This window comes from Stegodyphus dumicola, chromosome 4, assembly GCF_044657685.1.
Source record: "Stegodyphus dumicola isolate Sdum_Otavi_A_Nest chromosome 4, ASM4465768v1".
Lineage (NCBI taxonomy): Eukaryota > Metazoa > Arthropoda > Arachnida > Araneae > Eresidae > Stegodyphus > Stegodyphus dumicola.
Window position 1 is genome coordinate 241,353,134 of NC_140771.1, and position 25,758 is coordinate 241,378,891.

The window sequence follows — 25,758 nt, forward strand, 5'->3', positions numbered from 1 at the left end:
TCTGAATCCATTTTGGAAAAAAAAGAGTCCTTTATTCTGTACGTACGTACAGTTAGTTATAAGGCAAATCAAATGACTTCGAGAACGATCAAAAAGAATATTTTCGTTGAAATATGATACCCTAAGTTTTTCGTGTACTATAAATAGCGTTGAAACGGTAAATGTATAACGAAAATTGCTAAAGCATTTGCAAAGAAAAGCTTTGTAAAAGGACCCGTGTCATTTATGGTTTTTCAGTATACTTATCTGTTTGCGCAGGAAAAAAAAAATGAGTGTTGCCATTCCAAAAAATTTGGAAATGTTTTCACTAACTGTAACCGTGAAAGATGTATTATTTTAAATCATTATAATCTCGAGCGCATACCTTCAAATAACAACATCTGAAATTCCATTTCTATTGGTTAAGCGGATAGACCGCTAGGGGTTCATATATCGAGTATAACAGCCCTCTACTTCAGAACAATATGCGAGATCAGAAAATTCTAATTTCTTTCTTATTCTCTATGTTGACTGAATATGCAATAATAAGTGATTTTTGTAATAAACCTAATTATTTGCGTGTCAGTTTCTGAAATCACAAACCAATCTAACTTGTCTTCTTGATGTTGGAAGTTTTTCCTCGATAGTGTATATGCATGTATTTTCACATATAAAGCCGTGTCCCCAAAAGTCCTTTATTTTGCTACCATTGGTCGTAGATATATGTCTCCAGTTACTAAAGTATTTTAAATGGCGTATTCATCTTTTGGCCCTTTCGTATCCCTATACGTATCCCATACGTATATTTAGATCCCTATAGGTATATTTGAAAAATGATATTTTAAAAAATAAAAAAAAAAAAATTTTGATTTCCGTACGCTAAAATTGACCGAAATATTTAATTCCTAAATCTGCGATATTTGGCTTCATTTTCAGCTTAGTTACTAAGTATATTAGAAAAATTCAAGGCAGTTTTTTTCTCTTATTCTAATGAATGCTATTTATTCCTTAGATATTTCTTTGTGTGTAACATTCTATAATTTATAATTTTATTAATAATTTATAATATTAATCATATAATTAATTTTGTTAATAATTTATAATAGTAATTATAAATTATTAACAAAATTCCTTGTGTGAAAATTAGAAAGAATTTTAGAAGGGATGTATAAATTTTCGAACATTTATAATATAGCATAAATATTCTCATACAGTGTTTTTACTTGAGAATCAAAAATCTAACAATCATTAAAAAACATTTACTAAACTAGAAGTTATTGATTTTGCTTTACGATTTAAAAAAATCGTCTACTTGGAATTTTTTTTTAACTGCAACTTATATTTTTAAAGTATAAATTATGGTATGCTACATGCAAATGGTATACTATATAAATACTCGTTTTCATGCAAAATGGCACTTTTAAAGAAGCAATGTATGGAAGGCTATGTTTGTGCTCTTTCCGAAGAAAATGACTCGTACCTGGTTATTAAAAAACGCTGTGAAAGCAATGGTTTTCCGATACCTAAAGCTACGACAAGTAATATTGTCTACAACAGGGATGGGCAAACTACGGCCCGCGGGCCAACTACGGTCCGCCAGAAGGTTCTATCTGGCCCGAGGATATAATTATAATTTGCCGGTCCGAGGCAAATTAAAAAAAATATGTATTTATATATTATATACCATCTCCTTTTCTAACTTTGTTTAAATATTATTTTTTTCTTCCTTTTTTCAAAGAGCTGATGATTTTTTACTTTATTTTTGTTCTACAAAACATGAATTAACTGAAATAGCAAGCACAGACAGCTTTGAAATTGGTAAATTGTTAAAAGCGGAAATTCTTTGTTAGTTATAGCTGTAGATTGGCGCCAACAGGCGTTATTTCTTTCTCGGGGAGCAGACATATGGGAATCCAATGTAGGTGAATTAGTCTTCTTAGAAAAAACTTAACTTAATTAGCTTAACTTAAAACTTAATAAGAAAACTTAATCTGTTTTCTGGGCAGCTAGCTAGTCTCATTTCCAGAGGTTAAATTCAATACCCTCCGTAAATGAAGAGAAGCTTAAGAATTATGAAGATGGCCTGAAAAAACTGCATTTTGAGTTCGAATGAAGATTTTAAGATTTCAGTGCCATTCAAACAGAATTGGATATTTTTACCATGCCTTTCAACGTAAACTGTGAAGCAGTGAGGTCAGATTTGTAGCTTGAATCAACTGAGTTGCAATCTAAAGCAGTTTTTTTCTAAATGTGCCAAAGTTATAGTTTTATAAATCATTATCGAAAGTAAGTTTTCAAAATTTAATATCTCACGCCCGGAAAATCAGTGCCATGTTCATCTTATATATGTGAACAAGTGTCTTCAACTATGAAACTTAAAAAGAATTATTTCAGAAGCAGACCGACAAATGAGCATTTAGCCTCGTTCCTTAGAATAGTACATTTTACTTCGAAACTCAATATAAGGAACTTTTACAAATGAAATCGCAATTTCATGCATATTAACATATTTAAATTGTAATACTTCTATATTGTTTCTAAAATTTTAGAAAAACTTTTTCTTGGGCTCGCCAAACTTTTTGTTTACGATTTTTGGCCCGCGACCGAAAACGTTTGATCATCTCTGGTCTACAAGAAAGGGGGAAAAAAAAAAGTCAAAGTTTGGGTTCAGGCGGAAAACTTGTTCCAAATACATATCCAAGGAAAAAAAACAGAATGTTTCGAATGTTGCGAAGCTAAGATCTTCAGTCATAAAAGAATATCCACAAAGTTGCAAAATCATTAAAATGCTTAATATCAACTGTAAACAAAGTGATTAATGCTCATTTTAATATTAAAAAAAAACTTAAAAACATAAGGTGCATCGTCTTTCTTAGCGACATATCGCCGAACGCATTACGTACTGCAGAATTCTTCACAAGAAACATTTATCCCAACAAAAATGGGAAAATTTTATCACAATAAATGAATCTTGGGGCATTTAAATGGCTTCAGTGAAAAGAAATCCATGAAAGGGAAGCTGTTGAAGAAGAATGGGGTAAAATACCTCTTCCCCCCCCGATACTATAAAAGGCTCTTGGAAATTACGGTGTAGAAAGATAGTGAGGAATAAGGTTTATCGAGCAGAACATTTAAAACACAAAAATTTAGGAAAATTGTAATGAAAATCGTCTAAAAATGTACGAACAACCTCTGTATTGAATTAAAAAATGACAAAACATGAATATTTGCGTTATTTGAAACACTTTTGTAATTGTAAGTATATGTCTACAAACCCTATGGTTGGAAAAATAATGACTGATTAGGACTTCTATGAAAAGTGCGTAAATATGTACAGGACCGGATATATATTTACAGTAATATGATTCCTAATTAAATAACTTCAGGTAATCGTTTTAGCCGCAATACATTTCTTAATCTCTCCTACATCGTATATAAGATATTCCGCTGGTTATGAAAATACAGTAGTATCTCCCAGTAAGAAACACCCACTAGACCAGACCTTTTTTCCCTTAAACAGAGGTGTCCCATCTTCAGAGAGGTATGCTAAAAATATAAATTAGAAATTTAGGTTGCATCAAGCTTTAAATAAATGATATATAAATAAGTAACATTGTCACAGGTTTTTGAATTTGAAATTAATGAAAATGAAAATTCTTAATTAGAAAAGTTAAATTATTGCAAAAATGCATGAATTCAGTTATGTACTTACATGCATTTAAACACATACGTACATCTTACACAATTCAAAATAATCCGTTACACGGGTTTGTTTGGAAGCCTGTAAAAACTTGAATTTTTCGATGTGGATCGAAGTCACTGATAATCTTAAAATCTTCACTATTACCAATAGTGATCATGAATTGTTCTAATTGTGAGGTGTGTTTTAAGGCATCAGTACAGTTTTATGTCACACTTTTTATCTGGCTTTTCTTCGCCTTCCTCACTGCTCCCCAAGCTATTTTTGTTAAGGCTCACATCATAAACTATAGTTGAAATGAGTTTATGTCCTCACTGGTGTCTTCAGGATACAAGCGTTCATCAATTTCTAAATACTCTTGCATATTTATTATTTTCACTGATGGCACTCAAAATTGGAATTTCGAAGCCTGCTTTCTTAAAATAGTGCTAAAACGTTTTAATACGGATTTAACAACTTTTGTTACCTACTGACACATTGATACATTTTGCAAACTGACCGTTGTTTCCGCGAGCATCCTGACAAAGATCATGGTGCCCGTTTCACCCGTTTTACATTTGGTTGGTCTTGAATTTTCAAGACACAGCCAAATTTTCCTATTCTTTCTAGACATTGTTGCACTGAAAGCAACAAGCCATTCCGATATTATGCTTTGCATCATCCATGATTTTAAACTATGATGCCAATGGACCGATAAAGCCTTTGGACTGATGTGTTTGAGGCATTTTGGTTGGCTAATCTTTGGACTATGGTAACAGGTAGTTTGGCGATATTTTGGTAAGGCGATAAAGGTTACTAGCTAGGACTTTAGCAGTGTACACGGATAAAGTCAAGAGTGTGCGCAATGCCATTTTTGTGCAATTCTGGGATGTTTTTTTAATTGAAAATAGGTCGACGTGTACATGGATACCGTGTATGTACAATTCTTAAAAACGCGGCAAGCAGTGGGCGATTCTGCACTTTCTCCCAATTTCGCACCTAATCTTCGTCATGATTAAGCACTTTTGTTCCATAAAAGTTCTAGCATAAGCGTAATTCGGCTAGTAGATTGTTGGAAAAAAATTTTGAGGAAAAAAAAAAAACACATGCCTTTACTTCGTGAAAACAAAATGGCGTCTCAAAAAATAAAAAAACTAGCAGGTTGCTGTAGCAGGGTTGGTCGCCAAATTTTCGCCAAAAAATCGCCAAGTTACCATAATCCGAAGATTAACCTTTTGGTTTTTGGCCTTTCGAATTACAAGTGATCAACTCTCCTTATGTGTTTCAATAAAGTAGGTAGAGTGAGACTTTTCGTTGAATCTTTTACCACCAGAGCACTTTTGTCCTTTGAAGTACAACGTTTCATTAGACAAAATTCAATAAAATAATCCCGTTTCTGCTGCACTATGGATGTTTATAGCCTCATTACTTCACAAATTCCATTTAGTCTTTTTAGCTAGTCTGTTACAAACTGCACATTTATTGATTTCTCTTCACCACAAATGATCTTAAAAGTGATGTTATGTCATGTCTTTGCTTAAGGTTGTCTAACCAACCATTTAATGCACTGAAGTTCCAGGTTCCAAGTTCTGTAGTCCCAGACTTTCCACAACTTCTTTTGCCTTTTCTTGCAATAATATTCCACTTACAGGAATATTGTTTGGTCTTACAAAATAAAACCAGTTGAACTCTAATGTATCAATTTCACATGCTTCAGTTTTTCCAAATTTTGCAGTCTTGGAATCTTCATTTGAATTAGTAATCCATTGTAATTTTATTTCCTTTCTATCCTTTAGCACATGGCTTACTTGGTTTTTACTTATACCAAATATCTGCCCTAAATCTCTCAAACTAAGCTTTTCAGATTTTACTACATGAATTAAATCAACTTTTTGTTTTAATGTTAATCTTTTCCTCTTTAAAGTCATGATAAATAACATATGTAAAATAACACTCAAGTGCAAAACTGCACTACTTTGGCTTCCCTGTCCTAGCATGAACTAAGAATGGTGAAAGTTTTCACAGTATCATATTCTGAGATTGCTGTTTCTTGGCAGGTGGCCTAGTCATCTCACATTTCCCTTTTCAATTGGTTCTAAGCCCACCAGCGGCCGAGCGCGGTGAACACTGGTAAGTCGCTGAACACTGGTAGTTCGGTCCGAGGTGCGAATCCCACGAACGGGCTGGCTGCATGCGTGATTTCGTGATTTTCCGCATGTGTAACGTTTATACGAGCCAATTTCCCTTAGAAAGTCCTCCACGAAGGGATCCCTCCTCTTAGGCAGATAGCCCTCGAGGCTTTGCCGTAATTAAATAACCTAACCTAACAATTGGTTCTATCTTGGACTGCCTTACAACTTGCTATAGGGTAATCCAAGATACTTGTTTTCTTCCCCCTACTGTGAACTGCAGCAAGAATAACTGGATTTTTTATTCTATGAATAAAATTAATGTTGTGAAATTTATGAATGTGAAATATCCTTCTGATTGCACCCCAACTTGAATTTTCCCAAGCTATTGTTCCCATTTTCCTAATTGAAAAACAGTTTTCAAAATAGAGGAATTAGCTTTCCATTTTACTGTTTCCTTGTAACAAAACTATCTTTCACTGAGCATAAATTTACCTTTGAAACCTCAAAAGATTACTAACAAAGAATATTTCTACTTTTATTTATTTTTCTACTTCTGTCTCATTTTTGCAACTGATTTTTGGTGCCTCTTAAATACAGTGTCCGTTAGTAAGAGGTAAATACATTAAGGTCCCTATTCAAAGGGACCGACACAACAGAACTGTCCCTTAAATAGGGGTGTCTCTTGTTTGGAGATGTACCGTCCAGGAGGTACTACTGTATAGCTTCGTTCAGACGGCGACGTAAAGGGCATAAATAGTTAAAGCCGAGCTCTGTTGCCAAGACAACCAGTCTGTGCTAAGTCACAAAATCTGGTTTAGGGTTCATGGCATAGGGTTCAAAGTTTTCAACTTTACGCCGAGTTTGGGATAAGCGTCGACCAATCAGAGCGAAGCTAAAACGAAGCGGCGTTTTACAGAAGATTTCGCTGTTACAAAACAAGCAGAGCGAACGCGGGAAATCAATCGAGCAGGAGAACAGCGCAGGAAAGTTGTAGACACATCCAAGCATGCGCAAATTTAGCTTCTCTCATTGGCCACGGCTTACACTCCGTTCTCGCAAGTGTGAACGGAATTACCGTATTTTATGCCCTTATGACTACGCCTCTATGCCCTTTACGCCGCCGTCTGAACGCAGCCTATTATACCGTGACGTTCGTGAATTCCTCCAGTTGGCCGTGATTATACTCACCTTCTTCAGTGGGTGAGGACACACTCCAGAGCAGTAAGATGCATCGAATGTTTTAGGAGATATGATCCAGTCACCCCATCCAATGTCCGTGAAGCTTACAATCATTTTTCTTTTCTGACAAATAAGCTGATCATTATCTTCATCATCGTCGTCATCATCTTCTTCATCCCCTTCATCGCCTGGTCCAGATTTCAAGTCATTCATTCTCCACCAGCCTGGAACAAAACAAGATTATATGGGATTTCAATTCCGCTGTAACAAAACTCACGTGATTTTGAATATCCCTCTATCTATATTAGGGCTGTATTTAAGGAATGGATATCAGAAGCTTTGAGCTTTAATTTCTCGTTAAAACAAATTTAATTTGAAAATTAATCATTACAAAGAATTACATAAAGAATTTAATTTGTAGTTTATTATTACAAAGAAATTCCTTTGCAGCTTCAGCTTTCAAGCCGCATTTAAAGATGTTATAAATTTATAATAAATGCTTACAGTTAAGAAAGCCGTTGATCGAGCATTTAAATAAAATTTTAACGACAGTTTTGAATTGTTTATGATAAAATCTTTGCTTTTGTACTCTTCAGTTTAAAACTTCAATTAATATTTAAAAACTTTAAGAGATACAATTATTTTCCTAAGCGTTCCTGTACGTTCTTTAAAACATAACCGATTACAAATTATGGAGGTGTGGTAGTGTTGACATAAAGTACAATTATATTATCATGTTGTAAATGCTGAGAAAACTTTATCTGATACGTAAATTGTTTTATGTGATTACATCATAGGCTACCGCCCAACTGGGATAGTAGTTAGTAATGTTGACTGCCGTATCGAAAGACCCGGTTTCGAATCCTGGAGAAGGCAGGGATGTTTGTAAATGTATAATGTCTGTGCGGCAAGGGGCACTCTAAGTATGCGGTTAGCTGAAAGTCCTCTCAAAAGGTTGGTGGTACGGGAAGAGGGGAGGAAGACTCTCGGATACGTCCCCCCGGATGCTCTTCTTCAAAAGGGGGGGAAGAACTCAGCGAAGTAGTACTGTCACCTATATAGTGCTCTAGGCTCTTGCGAACGACAAGCGCAATCTGGACCCCTTGAGACACGATGAATTTCTTGAACTTTCCCTGATATCAGAGGCCCACCAGCGGCCGAGCGGTAAAGACGCTGAACACTGTTAGTTCGGTCCGAGGTTCAAATCCCGCTAACGGGCTGGCTACATGGCGTTTTCGTGGTTTTCCCCATGTGTAACGTGTATACGAGCCAGTTTCCCTTAGAAAGTCCTCCACGAAGGCATCCCTCCCTTTAGGCAAATAGCTCTCGTGTGCTTTGCCATAATTAATTAATCCAATCCAATCCAATCCAATCCTGATATCAGACACCTGATCTGATATTACTGTCGAACGGGTGGGATAAGCGACAAACAAACAAAATACAGATTGTAGGCTTGTGAAACAAGTTGCTCGCACGTGCTTAATTGAAATTTCCGAATCATAGTATCCGAAGATTAATGTGTATACTTTGAAAATTAACGGTCTTATTCACCGCCCATATTCTAAATTTTACAGAATCTGATTTCTCCCCCAGTAGTTTGGTTGGATGCTGGATCAGGGATTCCCAAACCTTTTCCTTGCACCAACCTCTTTTAAAAGATTAATTTTCTTCGACGACACTTATATTTTTATCTATAATTTACAGCACACACAATAATCGCAATACAAATAATTGCTCATAAAATAACTTAAAAATGTCAATTAGGCTAAGAATATCGACAAAAGATTTAAAGAAAGTGGTTTATTAGACTCGCGTTAACTTATTTTTTGTACTATTATTAGCCCAAAAGGGCCTATTAGTCTCGAAATGGGATTTTGCGTTGTTTCACCATAAACGACGTATCACTTTTCAAATTGTTGCCACCAAATATTATCGTCCTGTATTATTAAGAAGTTAAATAATGAGGAATTTGAATGTATCTACTATGTACGTTCTTCACGAAAAAACGACAGTACCTAGTGCCATCCAATTTTGAATAGCGTAGTTCTCCACTCGAAGATGGCAAATTAATGATAAATCGGTAAATAATAAAATGCCGAACCTCATCTTATTTGGGCTCCGGCTAAAGTTAAAATTTCGCTTAAAAACTGAGAAACAGCTCAGCCGGACTCTGGCTGAAATTAAGCCTGCAATATACAGTATAAAATACTATTTGAAGGAATGCCAGAAACAGATATCATTATTTTTTTCAGCACAGCGATCAAAAATGATAAAACAGTTAATAATGAGAATAGACAGAATGCCAGAAACCATATGAGAGTATGGAAGGAAGTTTTAAGGGAGATCTGTAAGTATGAAAACAAAGAAAATAGAGTCTAATTTCTTCTGACCATCATTCCCTGCTGATATAATTGTAGCAGTAGCACATGACACCAGAAAAACATTCCTTCCAAATCGGAGAACTGAAATGTAAAGTGACAATTTCCCTCCACTGTATTGGTTACAACGTTCCAAAAAGACTGCAGGTTTTCCTTTTAGGAGGAAGGTCACTAGCATTGGACATTCACGAGTAGAATGATCTTCATGAGCGAAACATTTATTTGGTTTTATAATTTATTGCACTTTCTGGAGAAAAAGCCTTTGGCATGTGGATAGGGCTTTTTTCCCCTTAAAACCTCACCCTCCTTCAAAAACTTTGATTCCCATGGAGCCCTCCTATTTAAGGATCTAGAGCTCTCCTGCTGAAATTACGCTTTATGATAAAAACTGAGAAATACTTATACTGATCGGCACAATTTAAGCTCTGGTCTAAATACAGAAAAGTCAATGTCCAGCATCATTAATGTACATCATCATTCAGTCTCCAGCATCATTAATACCATCGCGGCACTGGGCACAGACCTTTGCCAACCGTGCTAAAATGACTCGGTCACCAGACTTCGGCCTCCACCATCTGGTGTACTGATGATAAGCTCTACCACTAGTCCAATGAATTTTAAAATATCTGCTCATCACAACAACTTTATGTGTTTAAGCTCCCATGCCCACCAATTTAAAGCGTCCAATACTAATAATTCGCAAGTGCATAACATCTCCTTAGTGAGATGTGTTATACCTCCTTAATAATATGTGTGTAATCCCTTCAACAGCATGTGAACAAGCATCTTTTAGTGCAGTGTTAGTGAACGTTTGTGTGCCTCACGGTGCACTAATTGCTGGGACACTGCCCAATAATTAGTGCTACAACATCCTCGTGTTATTATACAGAGGCTCTTCACACATTTTTAGACGATGTATATTGTATTCACAAAACTAAATTACATAAAATTCTTGTGTTTTAAATGTTCTATTTGACATCTCTTATTCTGAACTATCTTTCGACATCGCAATTTCCAGGATAATAACGCCTTTTGAAGTGGCAGAAGAGGTATTTTATCCCATTCTTCCCGAACAGCTGAGCGATATGCTTTGAAAGAAGACGGTGCGCATTGCGTTTTTACGCTTTCTAGAGATTTAAATCAACGTTTATCATTTTGTTTATAGTGGACACCGAGCATTTTAATGATTTTGCAACTGTCTTTTGACTAGGGGGATTTTCTTTTAACACTTAAACAACGTACCTTTGCAATAGTCGAAGATGTCCGTTTTTACTTGGATACTTGTTTGGAATTTTTGTCCCACCTGAGGCTCCAATTTGACGTTTTTTCCTTTCTTGTTGATGATATTACCTATCGACGCTTTAGATATCACAAAACCATGGCTCTCACATCGTTTTTGGATAACGGAGTATGCATATTTCTCTTCGGAAAGAGCGTAAATGTAGCCTTCGAACCACTGCTTTGTTAAATTCGCCATTTTGAATAAAAACAAAACTTTCAAGCCACAGACGATAATTTTGATTTTTAAAAAATAGTACAATTGCAATTACTTCTTTTGCAGCAAACGATTTTGTATTACCGCTCACCAAAATCGTCTAAAAAATGTGCGAACAGCCTCTGTAATCAGTATTTTTAGTAAGTGCTATATCAGTGCCTGACGCTAGAATAATCAATGCCTTACGCAATCTAACTGCACTCATCTGCACACATGAGTATTCACGAACTAATCATGCAAAATTTACCTGTATTTATATACTGCCAAACTGCCCAAAACTAACTTTGTGCTCCAGCCTTCATGTGACTTCATGTACTCCAATTGTCTTTTTGTTCTTTAAGTGATTATGTGCATGTACCTGTTTCATGTGTTCTCTGCTTATGTATTTTGAGCTTTGTGTATTATTTGTTTTATGTGTATTTAATGTGTATGTCTTATTGTACTTTTACTTTAACTACTTACCATCTGTAACACCACAGCTTGCCTCTCCAGTCTGTAATACAATCCTACTAATGCCTTTGTAAGGCCATGTACTTCCCTTTGACAACCTTAATAATCTCCTGGTGCAGCCTCGTGGGGCTCCAAGCTATTGCTGTAGTTAGAGGAGCGCGTGGAATACATGCCTGTTTACCTCTGTTAGACACCAGACGTCTCCGTAATATACCTACCTACAGAAAAGACATCGCACGCACCAGCCGCTGAGGACTACCACTTCGTGTATGACAAGCTGTGGTGCATCATTGTTATGGCAGTGATGCACGGCTATCATAGCAGGGATAGGTCGCTATAACAACAGAGAATAAAATGAAACCACGTCTGGACAATCGCAATTATTTGCATAGATAATCATTTCCAGCATCATTTTACTACATAAAACGTTTTCATCGTTATAAAATTTTCAAATATATATATATCTTGTGAGACACGGTTAGAATAAAATATTACTTTTCTCAAAGTTTTTTGCTGGTATGTTATTTAGTTTTTGTTCCACAACTTTTCTAACAAAGTCCTGCAGTCATTAGATAACCTATACTACCGAAGATGTTTTCGGATGAAGCTAACACTTCCAATGTAATAAAATGGAAGTTTAGCCCAAGTGAAAGATAAGAATAACCGCATATGCGATAAAATTAGAATGTATTTATCAGATGGGGGAAAAAAAAAACAAGAGCTACCAGAAATAATGAGCAAGAAGGAGAGTACTGCAAACTCGACTGCTTACTCCACATTCCGTATAAGAGGACGATCACATTTTTTTTAAACCGTCAAATGATTTCTGCTTGTTCAGGAGAACATCTTTGAAGTAACGCGGTTATCTACGAAATAGCTAGACTGAGGCAGTCTTTAACACCGCTGCTGCGCATGTCCATACTTCTGCTGCGCATGTCTGGACTGATGAAGCGGCGATTTTGGTAAGCTCATATTTTAAGTCTTACTTTACAGTAAATAATGCTTTAAATGCTCTGAAAGTGATATAATCTGATTGCATTTGAGTGCCGATTTACAAATTTGTATTATTTTTTGTGTGATTATTCGTATTTAATGAATTTTGGACTTTCAAAAATTTGAGTATGGAGCTAAGCCTAATGGATGCCGTTTGTTGTCATTAGAGGTATTATAGGTAAAAGCAAGGAGGTTAGAATAGAAGGAGGGAAGGTTCAACTCAAACGGTGAAGCTTGGCGGCCATGTTACTGTTATCACTGTGACTTGTGCAAGGAAGTCTGTAATTGTAACATTTTTTTTTCTTTTCTTTTTGAAGCATGTCTGCTTATATTGCATATGGATGCACAAATAGATTTTCGAAAAATATTCCTGGGATTACTGTTCACTCGTATTTTCTTTTTTTTTTTTTTTTTATGTAATTTCATAAATATGTTAAAAAAATGTCACAATGTCATGTTGTTTTCTTTCCAGATGTGACAAAAAAGACTTAATAATAATCGAAACATGTTAAATACAATATATTTTAATGTTTTTGCTTACAGCTGGTATCTTCGTTCCTTAACATACAATGATATATGCTAGGATTATATGCTTGCTGTATAATTTGAACGCTTAGATAATTCGTTTTATAATTTTCATGAAAAGTAAGAAATCAATTGTTACTATTTTTATGAATTGTAAAGGTGTTAAATAAAGCAACGCTTTTCTTTATGTATTAATTATTATTCATTCTTAAGTTTTGTGAACTGTTACGAATATAATTTGTGCATTTGATCAAGATAAACTGTTCTGTTGTTAAATGTTTTTGCATAAGCTTACAAATTTCTGGGCAGTATAGCGATAAACGTTACACAATTGAACATGTGAAAAGATATATCCAAAAATTTATATAGGTATATTTCTGTAATTCAGCTTAATTCAAGGTAATTTCTTTGAGATTCATAAATATAAAACGCGCATAAACTGAAATCATTGAATTCACATAAATCTGTTTCATTTTATTAATATTTATTTTCTTGTTGATATAAGGTTGTTGATTGTGAAAAGAATCTATTTAAAACTTTCATTTAAAAAAAAAGCAACATGTTACCATTTTTTTAGATAATTATCTGCTATTAATTTCAGGTAAAAATGATTCTTTAATAAATTATAATAATATTGCGAATAAATCAGAAATATCACTTCTTAAAGAAACAATTGGAAAGTATACCAGAGAAGTTGCTAATAAAACCTAAACAAATTCTTGAAATTATGCAGAAACATAATTTGTAAAGGCTTTAATGTTATGCACATGCATTTAGATTTCGAAATATTTCTTAATGATTTTCTGTACTTAGTAAATTACAAATATCATCTTTATAACTTTAAAACAAAAAACTAACAATAGCGAAGCATTTCATTACAAATTTAACATATTTTTACTGGAAAATTCATGCATAGAACAGCTTACAAACACATACGTTTCACTACCGTATTGCAATGTTTTGAAGTAACAAACATGGACGCCGCTTGTTCCGTGGAGTTTCATTCCCCGATAGTGGAGGAAACTGCGAACCCTCCCTCCTTCTATTCTAACCTCCTTGGGTAAAAGTGAATTAAGCCATTTGGTGCACTACCGAGTTAGGTCTTTTTGTACGGCCGGGCGGAAAGTATGATAAATTTTGGCGTGCTAAAATCTAGGTCTTTTTGCCCGTTGGCAAACTTCGTCACTTTTGATCCGAAAATTGCACAATTTTTTTAAAAATATTTCATACATTTTATTGACTTTTTAAAAGTTTTTAGAGTCTTCAAATTGAAGGCCTATTCGGTTATTTATTTATTCAGCCCGACAGATGCATGAACTGTCTTAAATTTGGGCATTCTAAAAAAGATATATCCTGTGCAAAGTGCACTGGTAGAAATATGACAAAAAGAACCGCCAGAGTGATAAAATTGATTGTATCAATTGTAAATAAGCTTATGAAAAATTTGGTAGTGAGGTTGATTATTGTCATGATACGTTTGTGAAAGTCTGCGAAAGACTGTCCAACTTTAATTCGCGGAAAAAAGTTTATTAAAGGACATTTAGATATGGATTTTTAGAGACCTATGTTTTCATATAATGTACTGTGATGGGGAGTTTAATCTAATATATGTTCTATATTTGCTGTATTTTTAGAATTTTGTGTTTTATTCCTACAGCGCAGGTTTTCTTGCCTTGAAGAATTATATTCGTAAGCATTTAATAATGTTTGAAATTAATCTGAGAAAATTATATAAGAAGATTTAAATTTTTGGGAACTCTGTAGTCTAGTTGTGAAAAGAATTTGCCCCTTGCCTCCCAGAGTAAGTACAGATTAATTAATTTTGCACATACCGATTTTAATTTTATTGTATAGAATGGTTTTTAGTTGTGACAAATTTTAAAATTTTGCTCAGAGAATTTTTATCTGATTTAATGAGTATATTCTATTGGATTATTTTACTTATGAAAATTTTCAAATGGAAATGTGAATCATTGTAACGCCGGCTCTCTGCTATTGATAACATCATTAATGGAATTTCGGATATTATAACGCTACATGAGCCGTATCATATTAGTGAAAATATTGCATATCTTAAGAATGGGTGGAGAGCGGTATATGCTGAGGCAATGAGGGCAGCTATAGTTGTAATAAATTCAGGAGTTGAATTTCGTATGAAAGTGGTCCTGGGTACTATTGTGGTAATTTCAATATTTGAAGAAAACAAAAGTTTTGGAATTATCGCGGCTCACTTCTCAACGGTGGAGCATTTGAATATGCACTTTAAGATGTTTTATTGTTATATACAAACGATTTTAGGTACTTTTCCGTTTTGCCGGCGCAAGCGATAAAGTCGCCAATAATGGTACAACCCATGCCAAACGAAATATTCTCGCTGGTAACCTTTTACGCCTCATTTTCAAAACAAGTCGCAGCTTTTTCTTATCAGATTGATTGTTTCTTTCAATACTGGCATATCATTACATATAATTTTTATCAGATAGTTCAGTTTTATGTTTAAGGCAATTTTCGGTAATTAAGTTAATTAGGATGCAATCACAGCACTTACCCGAAGCCGAAAAATATAGAAAAGGTAAAGTCAAGGGTTAAATTCATCAATTCTAATGAGAATGCATTAGCGAAGTAAAGCACTGCAGTTTTACATAATTTCTGAGTAAGCTATTCGTACGAATTGAAATATTTCTTGCATTTAAACTTGTGTTCCAAATTAAGATTTAACTTGAAATTAATGTGGATAATTACTAAGAGCATTAGATTTTTGTAGAGTAGTTTACGTGAGATGAGATCGCTTGGGGTCACGTGATATGAACCGGCGAATCAGGATGTTGAACCATGAAAGCATAGTAAATTCTTAATGTCTTTTTACAAATTTGTTGCATTTATTTATTGGCTTTTTATAAAATTTTAAGCGACATTAAAATGTTTATGCCTTCTTTTTTAAAAAGAATTCTTAGAACTAACATTTTTTTAATATTTTTTACGTGTATACTGTATGTTGTCGCCAATAAAGTCTGCTTGGCGAGATTTGCGCCGGCGAAACGGAAAAGTACCCGATTTTATTTGTTTTGGGGATTTTAACTCAAAGAATTTTATATAGGGGGGCCTCAATCTCTAGATGATAGACTAATTTTAAATAATGATTTTATAATTTAAAATGATCTATTTTTATTTAATAGTTTGGGTTCAAAACTCAGTTTTTCTTCACCCGTTGGTGAAGGTTGGACTGATTGAAGTTCTTCCCGTATTGATGTCACTAAAGTTAAGATCGAGATTTTGATTTTGAACATTGAGTGATCACAAGTACACCTCTATTGAAATTGGACAAATGGATGAGACAGATAACAAGAAAATTATATTTTCTAAATATGCTATAAGAGTAGAAAGATTTTGTAAGAATATAAAGAAAATCTTATTTTTATGGAAGATTGCATGATAAATGCTAGAACAAAAGAAGTACTTAATGATGTTATCAGGTTCAATGTTTCTTCTAACCTTCTTCGGAAACATACAAGGACCTGACTAGGAACAGAGAGCTTACTAAAGCTATGTTCACTAATTGTAGTAAGTAGACAGGATACAGACGAAGGGTATACAAAACCCTTTATTTTTCTTTATATACAATGACTTCCGTACTTCGGAATACAATGACCCTCCACTCGGGGTCTAACTTAAAAGATATCAAAATAAAACTAAACTCTAATTTAACTTTAGAATAATACACGTGTAAGATTGGCCTTATAGTAACAGGAAGCGTATGTAGCACAGAGACTGTGAACACTACAATACGTTTAATTTATCAAGAGGATTAAAACCTCTGGCCTGGAAGGCAAATAGCAACTGCGTAACTTCTAAGGTAAGCGGCCTGCTTTGAACTCACTGCTTCCTCTCTTTCGCTTGGCAAAAAGGCCACACTTAAATACTTGGCGTTCGCCAGACAAACTTTGCATAAAAACCTTCACGCTTATAATTCTGGCCGGAAGTAGAAAATAAGAAGTGATAGTAAAGATTTAAAATAAAATATACGTTAGTAAAACTTAAGATCCTTACATACTTCCCGCCAGAGTTAATTAGTTTGAAACTGAGGTCTAAAACGACCTTGTTAAAAACTTTTAGCTCTAGAATATAACGCGAGGCCAACCTTTTACAATCATAACTTCGTTAGAAACTAGAAAATTTAAAAGAAAGAAATTTGTTACAATAGCAGCTCCCAGGATCTACAACAATCTTTTTTTTTTCATCTGTACTGCATCTAAACAGGAGCTTTATTCAATTCTGGTTCCTTCCAGAGATCTGGAAGGAAAACTAGTTTAATGAAATGTTACAGAATGACATTGCAAATAACATATAGAATATACTTCTCTTAACATTCTTATTTCATTCATGACTATTTTAATTATCTCTCCCCGTGCTCTCTGACATGTGTTGTAAAAGAACACCAAACACGAATGTGTTTCTGTCTACGTGTGCCACACTTCCTCCTACAATCAAAACACTAACGTGTTAAAATTCAACATAACGAGACCTCTTAACACACCCTACTTTCAACTCTAAACCCTGAGGTACTATTCTAAAAGTGGCTAACTCTAAAGTGTAGCGTCAGAGAGCCTAACTACATCATTCAACCTTTACCACATATTCACCATGATTTAATCTTTACAGTCACACGAATAACAAATTTTTAACATTACTTTCACGTTTACCATATCACGGTATTTCTTAACATTTAAAATAACAGTTCACATGTATATAAGAACATATCAACCTGCCGTTAATTTTACACATTTGAAAACATACATTAGTAGTACATTGTTAACTTCTATTCTTTTCAAAGCAAGTGCCAATTCTTTCTACATTGAAATAATACTACATTTCAAAAAGTCTTTCAGACTAAAACTTCTTTCTTGCTAGAATGTTTTAAATAAAATTTATACAATAACTTTTTACAATATTTAAGTCTTTACACAACGCTATTATACATCAACTTTAGTTTTACGCGTGAGTAATTGAAAAACATAATAAGAAAATCGGTCATAACTCATTTCTCGCCCTTTTGGCGATAAAGGTAGACCTCGCATGAGTTAAAACTTCTTGAAATCTGCCACTTGCAGTAAGAATGAAAGATTAACTTAAGTTTGCAAATAACATAAAATTTTACTTATCTTTGTAATATTCGGACATCCTTTTCTGGGCCCAGTCTTTAAAGGTATAGCAAATAGTAGCTTGGTTGATCCTCCTTCTTGTACGGGCTCGCCCTTCAGTGCTTTCCTCTGGAAGCTTCCGTTTTTCACCAGTACGGCCACCCTTGAACACCTTCCTTTTGTCCTCTGCTTGTGGTCTTGGCCGTTTGAAGGCAGCTGGTCTTGGTGGAACCGGGAAACTTCTGTCGTGATCCTGCTTGGACCTCGTTGTTGGCCGTTCAAATTTTTCTTGTACTTTTTCCTCCGCCGCTGATGGCCCTTCCGCAGTTCGGCGACTTTTGCTGCGGAGAGTTCTGTCGGATGAGTCGATCCTCCGTTTTAAAGCCGGGTTATAGTTGCCGTCATTTCTCCTGGTCCTCTTCACATACGTCGTCCTTCTCCCTTCTTCATTCTGGGGGTGTTCGTGAACTCTGTTTTCTGGACGGTGGAACGGCTTCTTTTTCTTTTTACCTTCAATTTTTCCGCGGGGCAATTTTCTTTTCACTTGCTTCTGTCTCTCATTGGCTTGCCCTTGTACTTGTCGTTTTCCCACCTCTGGAACTTGTACCTGCGGTGTCTGCCGTGCCGGATCCTGCAAAAGATCTGAAAAGATTTGCATTTTATTACGATCGAAGTAGGGCTTATTTTATTACGATCGAAGTAGGGCAATATTTGCGGAACAGATTTCACCAGTTCTGGCCTTTAACACTACAACAGCGTGAGTTATTTTTTCTATAACATATGGTCCTTCAAATCGTGGAAAAAATTTGGCAGTTTTATCTTCTGGTGCTGAAGAAAGTGAATGCTTAATTTTTAGTACTTCATCCCCTACTTTATAAGTTACTCCCCGTCGTTTCAAGTCGTAATACAATTTTTGTTTTCTCTGTGCTACTTCAGTATTCTTCTTTGCCTCCTTAATTAGTTTTTCTATATCACCCATTTTAAATTCTGGGGCTCTTTGTTGCATATAAAATAATTTATCTAACGGTGTTATAATCTTTCTGCCTAGAAATAACTCAGCAGGAGTTTTTCCCGTTGTATCATGTTTTGCGGTCCTAAGGGCGAAAGCAAATTCATTGACATAGTTATTACAGCTTTTATGAAAATTTTTAACATAACTGCGGATAATTTTCACTATATTTCTGTTGACCCGTTCCGCTATATTTGATTGCGGCCGATACGGGACCATTTTTAAATGACGTATGCCCAGTTTTTTGCACATGTCTTCAAATATATTACTTACAAATTGAGGACCATTATCCGATATAACTTTTAGGGGCGCCCCGTATTTTAAAATATATTTATTTAAAATAGAATCGGTAACTAATTTCGCGGAGGCTCGTTTTAATATAACAATTTCGGTCCATTTACTAAAATGATCAACCATAACAAGGAGATAGCGACTTTTGTTTAACTGACTTTTTGGGAAAGGGCCCAATAAATCGATGCCGATTATTTCATTTGGAAATTCGGATTTAATACTATTTAGAAACCCGGCCGGGCGGAAATTAATATAATTAACGGCTTGACATGTTGGGCAGGACTGGACATACGCCCTTGTTAACTTTTGCAGTTCAGGAAAGTAGACTGCCTCGCGTACGCGTTGGATAGTTTTTCGAATACCAGCATGAGAAGCTAAAGGGCTGTCATGGAGCTCTTGCAGGATATTTAATCTAAGACTAGCTGGGATAACAGGTCGAAATTCGTTGTTGGAATTCGTAGTTTTTGTATAAAATAGAAGACCATCTATTAGTTCGTAATGGGCCGCCCTATTTCTTATCGCCACAATATCTTGGTGGCTAAAATTTTCAGGATCCTTCAAATACTCATAAATACTTCCAAACTCAGGATCCTTAGCCAGTTCGGTTATTACAGTTTCTCGGGAATTTATTGTACACGCTGTCAGCATTGCAACTTTTACGGTATTACCCTGTTCGTCTAATTTAATTCGTGATAGGGCATCTGCTACGATATTTTCCTTTCCGGGGGTATGCTTGATTACCAGATTATATTCTTGCAGCTTGAGTGCCCATCTTATTAACCTTGGGGATAAATTTTTCCCTGAGTACAATCTAGTTACCGCCGCATGATCAGAATATAATGTTATCGGTGCCTTTCCGAAATAGACTCGGAACTTTTGCACTGCTAACAGAACTGCAAGTGCCTCTCTCTCGGTCGCGGAATAGTTTCTTTGTGTTTGATTTAAAGTTCGGCTAAAAAATGCCACGGGCTGCTGATTTTGCGAAAGTACCGCTCCTACCGCATAATCCGAAGCATCCGCTGAAATTTCTAAATTTTCATCCTTTTCAGGAAATTTCAACACAGGGGCTTGCGTTAATGCTTGTTTTAATTTTTCGAAAGCACTATTGGCTTCGGCCGTCCACGAGAATCTTGCCTTTTTCCTTTTTAATTTTAACAATGGCTCAGCGATAGCCGCAAAATCTTTTATAAAGGACCTATAATATGAACAAAGTCCTAGAAAAGAAGAGAGCTTCTTTGCCGTGTTTGGAGTCGGATACTTTTGTACAGCGATTATTTTTGATTCATCTGTCTCGATCCCTTTTTGCGATATTTTGTAACCTAAATATTTTAATTCAGGGGCTGCAAATTTGCACTTTTCGACATTAACTTTTAGACCGGCCTCATTTAATAAAGAAAACACCTGTCTTAAATCCTGTATATGTTGGTCGAGATTATCACTAGTAATAATGATATCATCTAAATAGATAAATGTGGACTTTCCAAGAACAGGTCTTAACACAATGTCCATGCATCGCTGAAATGTTGCTGGGGCCCCAGAAAGGCCAAACGGCATACGCAAAAATGCATAAGTGCCAGACTTGGTTATAAAAGCAGTCTTAGGCACGTCCTCAGGCCTGACCCCTATTTGAAAATAACCATTCGTTAAGTCTAAAGTCGTCATAAATTTGGTTGATTTTATGTTCCTTAAAATTTCTTCTATGATCGGTAACGGATATACCGGATATTTCGTTATGGAATTTAATTTACGGTAATCAATAGCGAATCTCCACCTTTTTGGATGCTCCAAAGGATAATCATTATTTTTCTTACATAAAACCACCGGGCTAGCATAACTACTTGAGATGGGCGTTATGATCTTTTTACGTAGCATATCGGTAATATGCCATTCTATAATTTCTTCCTTATTCTTATCATACCGGTATGGTTTTTGACGAACCGGCAATGCATCTCCGGTGTCAATAATGTTAGTAACCTGAGTAAATCCTGGAATATCACTAAATAAGAAAGCAAATTCACTTACCACTTGTCGGATTCTATCTTGCTCGTCATTAGGCAGGTGGTCAAGATTTAACCTTGGCGGTTCAACCTTTTCTACACGCACTGGTTTCATTGTCAGCCTAAGGGACGCTTCATTAAAATCCAGTGTAGCTTGTGCGTCTGAAAGAAAGTCTATTCCTAGGATTAAATGTGCTTGCAAATTCTTTACTATAAAAAACATCACCTTTACTTGTTCGTCCTTGATACGGATATATAAAGGTACTTTACCTACGCACTTACATTCTTCTCCTTGCGCCGCTAATACAGTCGTATTATCCGCATTGTATTTGCGAAAATACTTTCTAAAAAAGACTTCTGCCACACAGGAACACTGCGCGCCGGTATCCAGGAGTGCGGTGGCCGGGATATTATTTACCAAGACTTCAATCTTCGGAAGAGTTAAATTTTTCACCATTACTGTATTTAACTTGTAGGAAGAGGGATTTTCGTGGCCTTCGGATTTCCGCACCCTCTCGTCAGCAGAAATCCGTTTTAGTTTAAATTATTTTTCCTTTCCGTGCTTTCCTTCTTTCTCCACTGGCCTTGAGACTTTTTTCCTGGGTTGCTATTGAACTGTCGACGTTCGCCGGCTGTTTTTGAATGCTCGGGTTTCCTTGCCCACTGATTCGCTTTTTCTCCGTAGCCATGTGCTTGAGTTTGCTGTAGTCTTGGCGTACCAAATTGGTTTCGCTGTTGATATTGGCGTCTTCTTTCGACGTCCGCCGTTCTTCTACTTTCAAACTGGATTGCTAGCTCAAATAACTTTTCCAGTGTAGTCGGATTTCGTAATTCAATAAAGTCTTGCACTTGGGGTAGTAACCTCGGCAAAATCACTTGAATTATTTCAGGATCCGGACGGTTTCCATACAAGAGCTTGAAAACGTGAATTTTTCTTAAAATAAAGCTCGAGAGGTTTTCCATTCTTTGTTGATATATACTGAAAAGTTCTGTTTCTAATTTCGCACGATCCCTTACAACAGGGAAGGCTTTTAGTAGGGCAGTCTTGAAATTTTCGTAAGTATAGGTGGGACTTCCTGCTTGACCCAAGACACTTCTGCCGATACACTTGAACCAGTTAAGCGCTTGGCCCCTCAAAGCGCTGGTAGCTAAGGTAACTTTTTGAAACTCGTGCACGGGGTAGAGCATGAAGTGGTCATCCAATTTTTCCAAAAAAACTGGTTACCGGTGAGTTTCCATTAAATGTTGCTTCTGGTTTCATCGAAGCGTGCATGGTCTGGACGATGTACCCAAATCCTTCCAGGGCGGCAGCTGGCATTTCTGGATTCTGAGCCGTTTCTGTAGGCAGCACAGGTTCTTCTTGAAACTCGGCCATGGTTATTCTTCTTCTTTGGGCGCCACTATCAGGTTCAATGTTTCTTCTAACCTTCTTCGGAAACATACAAGGACCTGACTAGGAACAGAGAGCTTACTAAAGCTATGTTCACTAATTGTAGTAAGTAGACAGGATACAGACGAAGGGTATACAAAACCCTTTATTTTTCTTTATATACAATGACTTCCGTACTTCGGAATACAATGACCCTCCACTCGGGGTCTAACGTAAAAGATATCAAAATAAAACTAAACTCTAATTTAACTTTAGAATAATACACGTGTAAGATTGGCCTTATAGTAACAGGAAGCGTATGTAGCACAGAGACTGTGAACACTACAATACGTTTAATTTATCAAGAGGATTAAAACCTCTGGCCTGGAAGGCAAATAGCAACTGCGTAACTTCTAAGGTAAGCGGCCTGCTTCGAACTCACTGCTTCCTCTCTTTCGCTTGGCAAAAAGGCCACACTTAAATATTTGGCGTTCGCCAGACAAACTTTGCATAAAAACCTTCACGCTTATAATTCTGGCCGGAAGTAGAAAATAAGAAGTGATAGTAAAGATTTAAAATAAAATAAACGTTAGTAAAACTTAAGATCCTTACAATGTGATCCTGTGGCCCAGACGGTATAGTGGTTAGGGCTGCGTGACTGTGATACCGAAGGACCCGGGTTCGAATCTCGGAGAAGGCATGGATGTAAACATTGTCTGTCCCTTCATAGCAAGCAAAGGTTGTCCACCTGTTAGGTGCCTCCATAATAAAGAGACCACCACATCTGGCCTTAGGATTGGCTGATGCCGGCATAGGCAAGCGCCCACCATTGAAAAAAAAAATGATGTGATCCTACAGGTTGAAAATAATTAATGAAACAAATGTAGAAATATGTGAGATGTTAAGGTTAAAGAGAAAGTTATGACTCCTTGGTGGAATGTGAATTAGATAGGTTTAGACGGAGAGTAAAAGTCTTGAGAAAAAATTTCTCAAATTAAGGATTTGGATCAACAGATTATAGTTATTAAGAAGACAGAATATAAAAAAGGTTTAGCTATGCATAAGAAGTTGATCAAACAGGTGAAGAAAAAATACAAGAATTGTTTATTTACGAAGAATAGAGAGTATTTTGGTAGATTTTTTTAAGGTGGCCACTAATAAAGTTAAAAAAGATAAGGATGGGATGGCCGCTTCCATTGATGAAACTTATATGTTAACGAGATATTGGATATAAATGAGACAAAACAAGATAGATGTATTGAAGATGTTGATTTTGAAGAAGATAAAGAGGAGACAGATTTTACTTATGAAGAGATTAAATCATTAAATGTCTCAGAGATAACCTTGGACGGGATTGAAGCCTTTATATTTGAAAGATTGCTTGTGGAATGCCCTTCATTCTTTTTGATTGCGTATAATAGAATGTTTAAAATTATGTACTTTTCCAAATATATGGAAAACAGAAACATTGGTTTTGTTACCGAAAGACAAGGGTAGGTTCCTTCCGATCGATCTTTTGAAAGTCTTTGCTAAGCTTTACGATAAACTTCTTGTAAATAGACTATCATATAATATGAATTATTTTAATAGCCTTTCAGGTTATCAATTTAGTTTTAGAAAGGGCAGATAGGCGGAATGAGCACTTTATCAAGTTCTTATGAATATAAAAGAAAAAATGAAAACGCACCATGTGGCCCTGGTTTTGTTTGACGTTAAGGGGAAATTCGATTCTGTGCAATAGGCCTCGCTGCTGGGTCATATTAAAAACTTAGGTATCCCAAGAAATATTTTTGGAGTTATAAAGGATTATTTATTTTTAAAAATGTATTTAAAAAATAAGGAAAGTTCAGAAAGGATGAATATTGAATTTAATGTGTAGAAAGGCTGCCCACAAGTCGCAGAAATTAGTCCAATTAGTTGCAGAAATCGCCGGCAGCTTGGCACTATCTCGCCGATTTAGCGAGATATCATTTACCTCAATGTTAAATAGACTTGCCCCTGTAATCTTATTTTTCCGGCAATGTTTCGTTTTCTTGATGTCGTTCATGCTGTATTATACAAAATTGATAATACTGTCCCCTTTCGAAAAACTGCACATCCCAGGCGGTACAATTCTTGGACAGGAAAACCAACTTATAAATAAGGAAAATCAATGCAATACTAAACTAATAACTTCAATAAACAATATACAGCAAATCAAATACTAAATCAATAAATAAATGTAAAGATTCACGAATTTATATACACATAAGGGGCTAGCATGTCGTTATGAACGATTTTAGGCTTAGAATATGATGACTTACGGATTCAAACTACGACATCATTCAGCCTGTTTAGGACTGTGTAAGGATCGTCACATGATGACTTTTGTGTAAGAGAAATCCCTATCCGACGAAGTGGATTCTGTAACCACATCTTGTGACCTTCTTTGAATCGAAGTCCTGTAGCTCTCGTGTCGTATTGGGTCTTCCCCTTCTCCGTCGTCAAACTGACTCGCTCTCATGCAAAACTGTGCATCATTTCAAACCATGCCTGGAGATCATGAATGTACTTCTTAGGCGATGAAGACGCATCCGGAGGGCGACCAAACAACAGATCACAAGGCAGACGAAGGTCACGATAGAAGAGCTTCTGGGATGGGGAATAGCAGCTAGTCTTGTGGACAGCTTCTGGTCCCAAACCTGTTGGTTTCTGGAAATCATCAGGGAGACGTTATTGAGGATAGTTCGACTTAAACCTCTGTGCCATGAGATCTGACTGTAGATATAAAGTTGCTTTTTTCCATGCTTAGTTCTTTAGACGCCTCTTGATCAGAGACAAAACACGCTTAGTCCACTTTGTGAAATAGTCAATGAAAACGAGGTTGTGTTTTTCTACCATCAGCAGTTCGTGGTGGAGGTCCCAGGATGTCAATGGCGATGCGTTCAAAAGACGCTCCTACTGTGTAACGCTGCAGTTTTCCCCTTGTCTGCATTTCTTCGGTCTTTTCCCGCCCGCATATGCATCGCAAGATTTGCCCCACCTTTGCACATTACGATGTAGGAGCGCCCTTTGAACCCCCATTTACCTCAATGTTAAGTAGACTTGCTGTTAAGTAGACTTGCTCCTGTAATCGTATTTTTCTGGCAATGCTTCGCATCATGT

The 25,758-nt window shown here is 36.0% G+C and overlaps 1 protein-coding gene across 1 annotated transcript in view; it reads right to left on the reverse strand.

Moving 5' to 3' along the window:
- The window catches only part of LOC118194055 (growth/differentiation factor 10-like), a 75,224-nt gene that overhangs the window by 8,896 nt on the left and 40,570 nt on the right, over positions 1–25,758 (reverse strand). The window contains exon 5 of the mRNA XM_035365242.2: positions 6,979–7,193. Within this exon, the coding sequence (XP_035221133.1) occupies positions 6,979–7,193 (215 nt within the window). The remainder of the gene's footprint in view (positions 1–6,978; positions 7,194–25,758) is intronic.